This window comes from Heterocephalus glaber, unplaced genomic scaffold, assembly GCF_053883595.1.
Source record: "Heterocephalus glaber isolate CG9 unplaced genomic scaffold, H.glaber_assembly_v1.0 deba00001550, whole genome shotgun sequence".
NCBI classification, from domain to species: domain Eukaryota; kingdom Metazoa; phylum Chordata; class Mammalia; order Rodentia; family Bathyergidae; genus Heterocephalus; species Heterocephalus glaber.
In genome coordinates this window covers 4,345,056-4,357,568 of record NW_028258343.1, presented here as the reverse complement: position 1 = coordinate 4,357,568, position 12,513 = coordinate 4,345,056, and the positions used below count along the sequence as shown (strand labels likewise).

At 45.4% G+C, this 12,513-nt stretch overlaps 1 protein-coding gene across 9 annotated transcripts in view; it reads left to right on the top strand.

Moving 5' to 3' along the window:
* Nhsl1 (NHS like 1) overlaps positions 1-6,482 on the top strand; it is a 226,747-nt gene extending 220,265 nt beyond the window's left edge. For all 9 annotated transcript variants that reach the window (XM_087190235.1, XM_087190237.1, XM_004846070.4 and 6 more), the window contains one exon: positions 4,486-6,482. In XM_087190235.1, the coding sequence (XP_087046361.1) occupies positions 4,486-5,167 (682 nt within the window). In that variant the 3' untranslated portion in view covers positions 5,168-6,482. The remainder of the gene's footprint in view (positions 1-4,485) is intronic.
* The last annotated feature ends 6,031 nt before the right edge of the window (positions 6,483-12,513 follow it).

Here is a 12,513-nt window from a genome sequence, read left to right as displayed (position 1 = left end):
CTTTTCTTGAGGTTTCTTCTGCCACCCGGCTGTGACTCATTAACTTTATTATTGATATTTTTTCCCCCCGTGTTTCTCTGTTTTTATTGGCTCTGACTCCGATTTCTGTGTTGCTTTGTTCCACTAAAACCGTGTCATCATAATTGATGTTGGGGACAGAGGCTCGGTGGGATGGTGGGATACCGTCTGGTAGGTACTGCTCTTGCTGGCAGGAAGCGCAGTGTTTTGGTCACGTGACAGTGTTTATAGGAATTGGTTAGAGCAGCCGGTGAGGCGTCCAGCGTGTGGGACTTAGATGCACAAACTAGCTCTACAGTGTCCCTTCTTGAGTATCTTAGCGCCCCCCCCCCCGCCATTTTACAGAAAAACCATAATTTTGTGGTACAGTTCTTTGACTTCTTTGATATGTCAGTGAAGGTACATCTTTATACCAGAGCGAAGGTAATGAAATTTGCTTGCTCCTGCAAGCCACTAGTGCCATCTACTGGCATCAGAAATTGTTGGGTTAAAGAAAAAGTACTTACAGCGTCCATTTTTCAAAATGAAGCCCCAGAAGGGCTGGCACCTGCCTGGCAAGTTTGAGGCCCTGAGTTTGATTCCTGTAACCAAAAAGAAAAGTGGGGAAAAAAAAGACCCAAATTTAAAAAAACACGAAAAACTGTTTTACGGAATGGAAAGCATGTCCCTACTTGGACCTCCCCATGGAACATGCAAATATCTAACTTCAGGCAAAACTAGGCTGGAAAACTGAGTTATTAACCAAGAATTACATCTTCTTTGCTCTGGTATTGGTGTATAGACCTAAAGACTGTTCCTTTAATGTTGTCTGACTGGTTACTTTGATCTTATCAGACACAAAAAGATAGTTGGAGCCAGGCCTGTTAGAACATGTCTGTAATTCCAGCATTGAAGGAGCTGAGGCAAGAGGGTCTCAAGTTCAAATCCTGCCTGAGCAACCCAGCGAGACCCTGTCTCAAAAAAATAAAAAATAAGGGGGTCTGGGGGTTTAGCTCAGTGGTAGAGCTCTCCTGGATTTGATCCCCAGTACTGGAGAAAAGAAAATGGCCAGTTATTCATCTGTTCTTCAGAACAGAAAAATGAAGTGGTGTGTCTTTTGAAACCAAACTTAGTGGCATCTCTAGAAGTGTACACGGATGTCTCTAACTTTTTCCACAACAGACAAATAATAAACATTCGGTAAGCATTTTCTGAATTAAATGAAACAAACTGGAATTTAACTGTTAGGAAATTCCCCCAAAACTCAGTCTTTCATTTAGGGTACAGTGTGTTGAATTGCTAAATATATAGGAATATATATTTATAATAGGAAGCCACAGGGTTTATGTTGCCTGGTTGCTCTGTGTACTAAATACTTGGTCTCAAGGAAACCCAACTGCTGCGGGGCCAAGTAAGTGCATAGTTTTCCCAAAACTATGCCAAAGGTCTCTTCTGTACTTTACTTTGGCAACCTTCAGAAGGCACTGAAATATGTGTGGTTTCTCCTAATAGACAGTTCCATGTACTACACATGTCCAAATGGGCCAGTCTTTTATCCACTATACACATGAAAGAAGTAAAGGCCAAGTAGGCTTGGAATGTCTTGCAAAGAGAGAGCAAGGACCCGGGGTAATTTCCGTTGTAGCATTAATACTATGTTAGCAGATGTAATAAAAATCCATCTGAAATCTGTACTATGTAGAGCTTTATTTTCATATCGTTCAGCCCCTAAATTCATAATTTAAAGAATATCTAAATTGAAACCTAGCTTGCAAATCTTATAATGCAAATGAATTCACTTCAGATTTAAAGCCAGATGGAAAGTGTTGAGCACCATGTGAGGTGTGAAGTTTTTATATTTATTGAAGTAATTAGTTTTTAAGCCAGTGTTAACTGTGTAAGTACTTTTTATAGTTGTCTTCTTTAGAAATACACACACACACACACACACACACACACATGCAGCAAATTCATATGTTTAAATTTATTCTCACTCTGAGTACCAGCTGCTCTCGAGAAACAGCAATGCTCTACTAAAAACCTATCTTCTCTTTCAATTCTGTATCTACAATTAAAGGTCATAGCTTTAATCTAGTGTAGTTGTGGGTTGGTTTATGTGTTGGCATAGCCTCCCCTCACATCAAGAGCCAAACAAAAAAATTACACCACAGGCCAGTATTTGAAAGAGTGAGGGTAGCTGAGCTGCTTTAGAGGGTCCCTGGCGTACCTACACTGTGAGACCACGTGCTGTGAGTGGAAAGAAAATGCCACCAAGTCCTGCTGGTCATACTCACCAGCTATGTGTCTTTTCTCTGCACCTCTGTTACTTTCTCTAAAACCCAACATGGTTGGACTGGACCAGTGACTGCGAACCTTTCAGAGCCTTCATGATACAAACAGCCCACTAAAACACACGCGCCACAGGTTCACCATGACTGCACTAGACCACTTCTAAAGTCTATTCCAGTTCTACAGTTTGGAGATGTTCTTCCTTCTGTGTTTTGTTCTGGGTCCTAATCTTTGGTCCATCCAGGCCGCTGCTCTTGTTGACCAGCGAGTAGGACCATTGAGCCAGTCTTATAGGCCATACTCTGTGTCCCGCAGGAGCTGGTGTCCCGTCAGCTCTGGCCACCCTTCAGCCTTGCCTGCCACTTTGGTGGCTTCTTTTTGGCCAGAAGCATGGAGACAACTCTGGGGGCACCGGCATGCCAGGGCAGCCACATTTGTCATTGCTGTAAGCCACGTGGAAACTAAGGCTTGACCTCGTGGCAGAAAGCAAGAATTTGTTTCCTCCATGGCATTCAAACCTTTGTGAAGCACAAATGTGGCGACGGAGGTGCAGCATAGGTGGGCATCTAGTCCAGATCACACAGCTCTGCTCAGCACACTCGGCTTCCATTCTTCCTCTGCACGCAGCACAACCTCTCCCAGCTGCAGGGGCGGGGATTTCATAGTGGGAGAAGAGACAGACTTGAGGTATTGGGGGATGAACCCAGAGCTTTCCTACTGGGCAACATCCTCAGCCCTTTTTGGGGACAAGGTCTTGCTCAGTTGCCCAGGCTGTGCTCAGAACTTGCCATTCTCCTGCCTCAGCCTCCCAGAGTGCTGGGATTACAGCTCTGTTCCACCACCCTTGGTTCCATGTCTTTTTTTTTTTTTTCTAAATAAACTGTATCAAGCTTCCATCAGGCAAATCTCCCTACCCACCTGCCATTTACTGTGTAGTTGTTAGGAGGAGACTGGCCAGGGGCTCTGGACTCACCTACCTTCTCCTCCCTGATTTACTATCAGTATCGTAACACATTGGATGGGGAGGCTCTCTGAGAATGAGGGCACCAAATCCCCACAGCAACATTTTCGTTCCCCTGGTCAGCTCCTGCTCCCTCACACTGCACCCCATCCCTTGAATTTTCTTAGTCATTGTGAGGTTTTCTGAAGTCCACCCTGAAACAGGGTCTGGTGCAGAGGGTACGTGCTTGCTTTCTGGGAAACTGACGCTCTAGAAGTTGATGTGTAGTCTTGTAAGAGCCGAGGAAGGCAGGTTTTGTGTCAAACTTCATAATGACTGAGTACTCGGAGGGTAGGGCTATTCTAGAACCTGGAGTGGGGCAGATCTTATAGAGGGAATAGTCTGGCACAGCCCCTGTGCAAGCATCAAATAAGAAAAGGAAAAGTAGAAAGAAAGGCTGCGTAGCGTGTGACATGCTCTCAGTCAATCCCGTCTGGAGAGTTAAGGGAAAGGTAGCAATCACTGAAAACTTTGGAAATGGTCTTGCCCAAAGTGAGGTAGTACAATGACTGAGGTTTGTTTCAAAATAATTCAGGACGACTCGTAATCCCTAATGTTAGAAGCAGCCTGTGTGTCTCTCTACAGACGACTGGAAACAGAAAATGTGGTGTTTACATACCATGGAGCACTACTCTGCCGTAAAGATACACCTGAGTCATTTGCAGGAAAATGGATGGACCTTGAGACCATAATTTTAAGTAAAATAAATCAGAGACACGAACTTAAATATCAAGGGTTTCACTTACATGAGAAACCCAAAATGTAAATAAAGAGCAGAATAATAGAGATAATAGGAAACAGGGAGACATCTTTCACAGTAGGGAGGTGGCGGGAAGGGAAAGGAGGGGAAGGGAGGGGGATGAAAAAGAATTAAGACGTGTTAAGGCCACACTCCAGTTCCCACGAGGAATGGAATCGTTCGATACTGCAAACGTACTAATAAAATTTTTTAAAAAATATTCCATTGAGAGTGGAGATTTGGCGTAATGATTCTCATAGGCAGTTTTGGTGATACAACAAAATGTTCTTTTCTTCGAGGATGTTCAGTTTTCCATAGTTAAAATTAAGTTTGAGAAAGTCAGTCTTAAGTCGTTGGTGTGCTGAAGAAGTATGAAGAGCAGCCGTCAAAGAGCAGCCGTCGGCGATGGTGGCCAAGGTGAATGAGAATTAACCTTTATCTCGATGCCATTAAATCACAGATCCAAAAGGAAAGTTCTTGGCCGGAAAGACTCGGAGGACGACCACTCGCGAAACCACTCTCCCTCGCCGCCGGTAACCCCCACGGGCGCCGCCCCCAGCCTGGCCTCCCCCAAGCAGGTGGGGTCGATCCAGAGGAGCGTGCGCAAGAGCAGCACCAGCAGCGACAACTTCAAAGCCCTGCTGCTCAAGAAGGGCAGCCGCTCAGACGCCAGCGCCCGCATGTCGGCGGCCGAGATGCTCAGGCACACGGACCCGCGGTTCCAGAGGTCCAGGTCGGAGCCCGCGCCCGACACCCCCGAGAGCCCGTCCAGCTGCTCGCCCAGCAAGAGCCGCCGGGCGCAAGAGGAGTGGGCGCGGAGCGAGGGCCCCATGCCGCGCAGCCTGTCCTTCTCGGGGCCCCGCTACGGCCGCAGCCGGACGCCGCCCTCCGCCGCCAGCAGCCGCTATAGCGTGCGGAACCGCATCCAGAGCAGCCCGATGACCGTCATCTCTGAGGGCGAGGGCGAGGCAGGGGAGCCTGCGGACCCCAGGGCGCGCCGCGCCAAGCCGTGCGCTCGGGACCAGGGCGAGCAGGGTTGCGAGGAGCCGGACGCCCCCTTGCGGCCTCGGACTCCCGGGCGGGCAGATGAGGGCGGGGACCCCTCGGAGCCCCTTGGGGGTGCTGGCTTGGAGGAGAGCTAGGGCCAGAGCCGGACTCCCGGGAGACACAGCGGATATGTGGGGGCGCGCGTTGCCGCTGCGCTCTGGAGCCCGCGGGCGTGGCGTCTTCCCCGGACCCTGCTCCAGGCGTTAACGGCGCCGCGGGGATTTAGGACTCGCCGCCACTTGCCACTTGGGTGTAGCTTGAAAGCAAGTAGAAGCCTAAACTTCTGAAAGTGCTTCCTGGGGAAGATTTTTTTCTTGCAAAAATGGCTGGGTGTGAGTGTGGGTGTGTGGGGGGCATTTCTAACACTTTATTTTAACAGATACACACACGAGCAGTATGTACAGAAATAGAAAGAAAGCGTTAAGTTCGGTGGAGTCAGGGAGGCTTCCAGACTAGGTGGTGAGTGCGTTCAAAGCGTGACGTTTGCAGAAACCAGCGAGCTCCCCAGAAGGGGGAGGGCTGGCGCTCATGGACCCCGCCTGCCCTGTGCTGCTCGGTGAGGCAGGCCTGGGGTGTAGGAAGCAGTAGCGAAGGGCTAAGAGACTAATGGGGTTCAGGTACTTTTTTCTGGGGGAAAAAGGCTTTGTTTCTTTTTTGTAAAAATGACAAATATGGAAGTGGCGATGCTATAACTCGGTGCCTGCTGCTGTGCAGCCACAAACATGCAACTTTTAGCCTGGAGTTTCAAAGTGGGCCGTTTTTAAATGACTTTCCTCCTCTGGCGGCAGCCAAGCCCTTCCTGGGAACTGGTGTAGATGTAAGAGCAGGAGGAGAAGCGAGGGAAGGGGGCTCGAGGAGGAAGTGATACACTGCTGGGATTTGTTTCCTGCTTATTAAATACAATTATTTTTCAGAATTAAATTTGAAAAATTGCACTACAACACTGTGGGCAAAGCTTTTCCAAGGATCTGTCTGCCTTTCTTTTCTCTTTCTTTCCTTTCTTTCCTTCCTTCCTCTCTCTCTCTTTCCTTCCTTCCTTCCCCTCTCTTTCCTTCCTTCCTTCCTTCCTTCTCTTCCTTCCTTCCTTCCTTCCTTCCCTCCCTCCCTCCCAGAGTTTAAACTTCCATTTGGCAATTTCTTATCACTTGCGGTGTCAACATTTACTAACTTTTGGATATTCTTTTGGCCACACCAAAGAAAAAAATATGGCTATTTTGTTTTTCCTTACTGCCTGCAGTATCATGTCCTAATTTAGAAAGGTTTACCAAGATTTATTATATATTATCTTACTTGGAAAAAAATGCTGAATAGCTCTTGTTAGTCAAATAAACTGATAAAAAATTTGTAGGGCTTGGCTATTAATTAGCCCTGGGAAATGAGTTTTTAGATTAAAAAAATTTTTTTGCAGTATTTGGTTTGTGTATTTTTATATTTGTTTATAAATGAGTTGCTAACTACCGTCTAATCTTCTCCAGTCCAAATTTCTGTACTTTTAGATATGGGAGAAAAGTGTATATTTATTTTAACGTAATATTTTTATGATTCTCACTCTCTTCCGTCTTCTGTGTACTTAAACCAGAGAGTCCTGTCTTCATCATCAGAAGGACCTACGATGACTGTAGTGAGAGCCTTAGTTTAGACCTGGTGCGACTTTTGTCTCATGCCATCTGTTTTGATATGAAAATATCACCTGAATGTGGGACTGCACAGGTCAAAGCATCATAAAGCTTATGAAATAAAACTTCTGATGAGTTAAGTCTCTTTTCCTTCTCTGAGGAAAACAAAACCTTCCCTTTTATGTAGGACCTGATGTCTGACCACAGGTACAAGGGCTTCTATACTTTGGGGCAGTTGTCTACAACATGGGACACACAGATCATTTCTTGTGATTTTTAGAAAAATAGTGTTAGCTTTTGAATATGAAGTTTTCCCACAGCTACCTTAAAAAGATTAGAATGTATATGGCTATCAGAAATTTTGAACTTAATATATGTCATTTATTTGAAGATTAGATAAGCAACATTAAAACTAATGATAAAAACCATTAAAATACCACCCCTTTTTTTAAAGATACAAGTTTTTAAATTTGCTTTGAATAAAACAGTTGTAAAGTCACTATCTGAAACTTCTTTTTGTTTGTGCGTGTGTCTCCTGAATCATGAGATAGATCTTTTCATGCAGAATTGTTGAGTGCTTTACTAGATCCACACAGACCAGCAAAAAGCAGCAGGTGCTTGTGGGAGATGGGAACCCAGCAGAGAGGAGAGAGAACATCACAGCTCACTGCTGTCATCTGAAAGCTCATGCGGAAAAACAACTCCAAATAATGTCCTAAATATTCTGTCTTTTAGAATAAAATACAGATAATAGAGTGACCAGTGGTTCAAATGATGTGATGTGTGGAAAGATAGAATAGTCACAGGCATGGATGAAAGCCAGGGAAACAAGGATCATAACTCATGCCTGAACCATGCTGTATCCTCAGTGCAGTGCTTTATTCCTCCGTGGGGCTCGCTTCTGTCAGTGGGATGGATCTTGCTCCATGAGTATAGACTGGACAGCCCTTCTTAGACCAGGTGGTCATGGACACCTCAGGGCTAAGTTATTTCCACTTGATTTTTTTTTCTAAGAGTTGGAAGAGAAACAAAAGGACATTGGGCCTGCCAATTGGAAACAGTCTCAACTTTGGTCTGATTTCTGCCCTCTTGTTTCTGAAGAAGATTGAAATCTGTTGCTGCTTCTGTGGGGATGAGAGTATCCAGTTGTCCCTCCACATCTGCGGGTTCTACACCTATGGATTCAACTAACTGCAGATCAAAAAAAGCTGGAAAAAATGTATCTGTACTAAACACGGAGACTTTTCTTGTCATGCTATAAGCAAGACAGCATGGCTACTTTTCACATAGAATTCAGATTGAATTAAATATGGTAGGTAATCTAGAGTTGATTTAAAATACATGGGAAGATGTGTAGGTTATATACAAACACTATACCATTTTATTACTGTATTCATTTGGAAAATTACAATGGCAAAGAAAAGGATGCATTTCTGTGTCTCATTTGCTCAGTGGTATCCTGGGAGGGCAGATAAACTGGATTGACCGTTGTGGGTTTTTCAGCCTACTATGAATAATTTGAATTATTATTACTACTATGAATATTTATATTGCTGAGATTTCATCATGAAATAACCACATCAGGATAATTTGATAAATATTAGGATACAGGGGTGGGCGAGGGTCTTTTGAATAAAACATGGACATGATTCTCAAGGTCCAATTTCCTTAAGCCAGTTACTGTAAGGTAGTTTCTTTCAATGAATGCTATTCCCTACCTCTTTTGCAGACCAGCCTTTGCTTACAAACCAAGGTCCAGTGCAATCTGTAGTGATTTGTTTAACAATGAGAAAAAGTCCTTTCTATGAGGCAATCATTGAGGGGTTTAAACCTAGTGATAAAGATGCACAATGACTATCCTGAAAAATCTTTGTCGCATCAGCCTGTGCAAATGGCCAGCAGTCTGGACTCATGTGAACCCTGCTGGGTCCCACCCAATACCCATCACCACAGATTGGCTGTGTTGTTCAGGTTGGCAATGCACCAACCAGAACACCACACCTCATAGGCCCCTCTGTGGTCACCAGGACCAGGGGCACAGCTTTGGTCAGTGAGTCATGGGCAGTAGTCTGGAAATATCCAGGAACCTTGCTTTCCTTATGTAGACACTGTCTCCTCCCCTTCTGACTTCTCCTGTGTCTGCCTTGAATGGATGGGAGGCTGGAGAAGGAACCTTTTGGGCACCGATGAGAATGAGAGCGTGTGTCTTGGGTGGTAGAGAAGAAACAAGCCTGACTGGACACTATCCAGAGTCAAGGCCCCAGCCCTGGGCTGTCTGTTCAGACACATTGGATAGGCCATTCCACATCTGAGTGACTTGGTTCTCAGCTGCAGACTCCGTCGATTCTGAGCTGGTTGATAGGGAGGGCTTGGCTGGGGTGAAGCTAGCTAAGACTCCAGGGAAAGTTGGTAGAACAAAGACTTTCCAAATGGAGGGAATGGTGTGAACAGAGGCACAGAGGCCAGGTGGAAGAAGAAGACATGCAGCTGAAACAGGAGGCCTCTAGAAGAACATAGTGGGGAGGGAGACAGAAAGGTGATCTGGGGTAAGCATGTGAAGGGCCTGGGATGTAATTCCAAAGAATTTGGCTTTTGCTTTGCAGTATCGGGGAATGAAGGCTTTTAAGGAGGCAAATGATATGAGGGGTCTTGTTTCTTAGCCTCTTCCCAAACTGCTGTCCTTAGTGACCTCGTCTAATCCCGTATCATTAATATATATATATATATATATATATATTCTTAACTGCCATCGTGACTTCTTTCTTACTGCATATAACTTACTTCCTGCCCCCACCATGTAAAGCAGTTTAACTCCTCTCACTGTTAGGCTCATTTACTCTTGACATACAGTGTCTCTTCTTGCCCGCTGGTCCCTGGACACAGGAATCCAAAATACCCAGGTGGCAGCAGAAGATTTTATAGTTCACTGGGACCCTTGCTATGTATGCTGCTTAGAAAACGAGTCAGAACAGGCCACGGGGCAGTGCTGGGATTCCATATGTGTTTTACCTTTCCTGTATTACAAAATGAATGAACCCAGTGTACCACCAAGAATTCTGCCTTTTTCTTGCAGAAATTTCTTGTAGACTACAAGAGGGGTTTTTTTCCAATTATCTTCCAGTATCACCTTGAATAAGGGTCCTTTTCTTCCTTCAGTAGTATTTGTAGTACATAATGTTTACATTTTTTATGGGGAACTGGTACATGTACATAATACATCTTAATTCCTTTTTTTCCCATCTCCTTTCCCTTTCTGTCCCTCCCTCCTCCCGTGAGCGTCATTTTAGGTTGGATAAAACAGGCCCAACCTTCTCCTTCTTCAGTGGATCACACAGTTTCTCTAGACACCACAGGGAAGGAGGGAAGTGGGTGCAGCCACGGGGACATGGGGGGTGGGCTACTGCTCCCATGGCCTACAGGTGTCTTCCGGTCCTGCTGGGGATGCTCCTGATGTGTCATCTCCATCTTATGATGGACTCCTGCCAACTTGATGATTTGGTGGTTCTAACAGAGGACCCAGATTAAATGGGCAGTTCTTACCATGGAATCTCTTGGCTCCATCTCTACCAGGACCTAGAACAGAAGCTGTTCTTCCAAAAGTATGCCATTCTCTGTTGTTTCCGGGACCCCAATGTTTCTCCCATTGGGTCTTCTTCTACACGTCACACTGCACATTTTTCCTCACCAGTGACACTTCCAACACTGTAGGATCTGCTAGGTCACATGATTTAAGCCACGAATCTCTTTCCACCTGTGACTTCTAGGTTTACTGTTACTGATTGGTTCTTCCCTACTTATGGGTCATTATCTTTGGGGTTTTTTTTCCTGTTTGTAATACTTTTTCACTGAATGGTAGGAATTGTGGACTTTATTTTGTTTGTTGATGGATTTTGTTACATTCCCTAAATAGCACTGTGCTTTGTTCTGGTTAGATTTATCTGGTCAAAGCTTGCTTTTATGTTTATTCAGATGCCTCCTCTTCCTCCTCTCATTTACTGTTCCCAACAAATTCTGCCCATCATGGACTCCTCTGACCTCTGTCTCCGCAACTCAGCAACACCAATAGTCTTTCTTTGACTTCCCCTTTCTGCTTTGCCACCTAGTAACTGCCTCTGAGCCATTAGCTTGAGCGGTTGGTTGTTGGGTACACCTGATTTTTCCCCTTTCTCTCAGAGATCACATTCTTGTACTATGGACTTTCAATATTGGAAAACCATTGTTTTATATATTTTATCTGGGTTTTCATTTGTTTAAAATGGAAGGGTAAATTGAGTTCCTGTTTTACCATCAAGAGCAGAAGCAGATGTTTCCCATGAGATGCTTGAAAACCACTGCTCAAGGCCATGCCTGGTTGGGGCAGATGGGATTCAGATGCTTACACTCTTTCCCAACAGTCAAAGAACCAAAATGAATATTCTATTTGTCAAGTGTATGAGTGTCAGTTGTACATTAAGGGATAAGGGAAATAACCAGTGGTGAGCCTGCAGACCCAAGGGACCTACTGTAAGTCAAACTTTGGTTAGAACTGTGTTTATTTTCTTACTTCCAAGTGCTCCCCCTTTCATGGGGCATGAGGGATGTAAATTACACTGTGAGTTTCTGGATTTCCTATGTTAACTTGTATCTGTACCTATCCAGGTTTTCCTCCAGTGTGTGGCCACTTGGGCAAATGGCCACAAGTCCCATGAGGAAAAGATGGAGAATCATGACTGTGTGCACTTGCTGTAGTGTTTCAGGAACTTTCCTCTGGGGCTTAGCCACTTCTTCAGCCATGAGCTTTTTGTCAGAAAACTGTCTCAGCCCTGGGAACTGGGCAAGGAGTCCTGGTGAGTTTTTTGATTGGTGTGATCTCTCTCAGCCCCATGCTCATCCATCTTGTCTTCTGATTATATATAAAGCACTGGCCTTGTTGCCTACCCATCTATGTTGTCCCTAGAGATGCTGTGTTCTATGAGGCATCGCCATAAGACTTTATAGGCCAGGCCCTGTTGGCTGCCATTTTGAACTTAGGGGCTAACATAATAATGAGGACAACTTGGTTCCTGCAGTCACCACTGGCTTCTGAGCTTTTGGAGGCCTCCACATTGCTCTCAGCAAGCCCCAAGTTCCATCAGAGCCTTTCCTGCCAGTGCAGAGGCATCACCACTGAGCTCCTTGGTCATGCTCATGCCCCTGTCACCATGCATTCCCAATGTCCCCATGCCCAATGATGGGTCCCCTGGGCCTTCCCCAGGGAACAAAATCCCCCAATGGGACATCTTTCTCCACATTACCCATTCGAGCGTGCCCCTTCCCCAAGCTCTCTCATTCCTCTATTGTTTGACAAGTTCAGACCTTTCAACATTTCTATCATTTTTCTAGGCTCCCATGAACCTCTGCAGAGCAGTGAGTTTGCCCTATCCTCTGATGTGCATGGGGTTTTCTCATATACTAAATCCTGCATCCTAAGAGTTATCCCCCAGTCAGGAAACACTCCCCTATCTAGTGTCAGCTGAGCCAGGCCGAGTCCGAGATGGAGTTAGAAGCACAAGGATGTGTGGTGAAGCTACTCCTCTGAAAGGACAAGGGTTGAGCAGATGCACTGTCAGATTGCAATACGGATCTGACAAGATCCAGCCCACCAGGGAGGTCCAGCATCAAGGCTGTTTATTAGACGAGTCTGGAGCCAGAAATGCCCCGGTCTTGTCCTTCCACTTTGCTTGGTCATTGGCTGGCAGTTGACAGGAAAATGTATCCAGTCAGCTACCCACGCCTTGCCCAGGGATGGACTAGCTATTCCCCTGAGAATAGTGTGCCTTGTCTTGCAAGATGGTTAGTACTTCTTT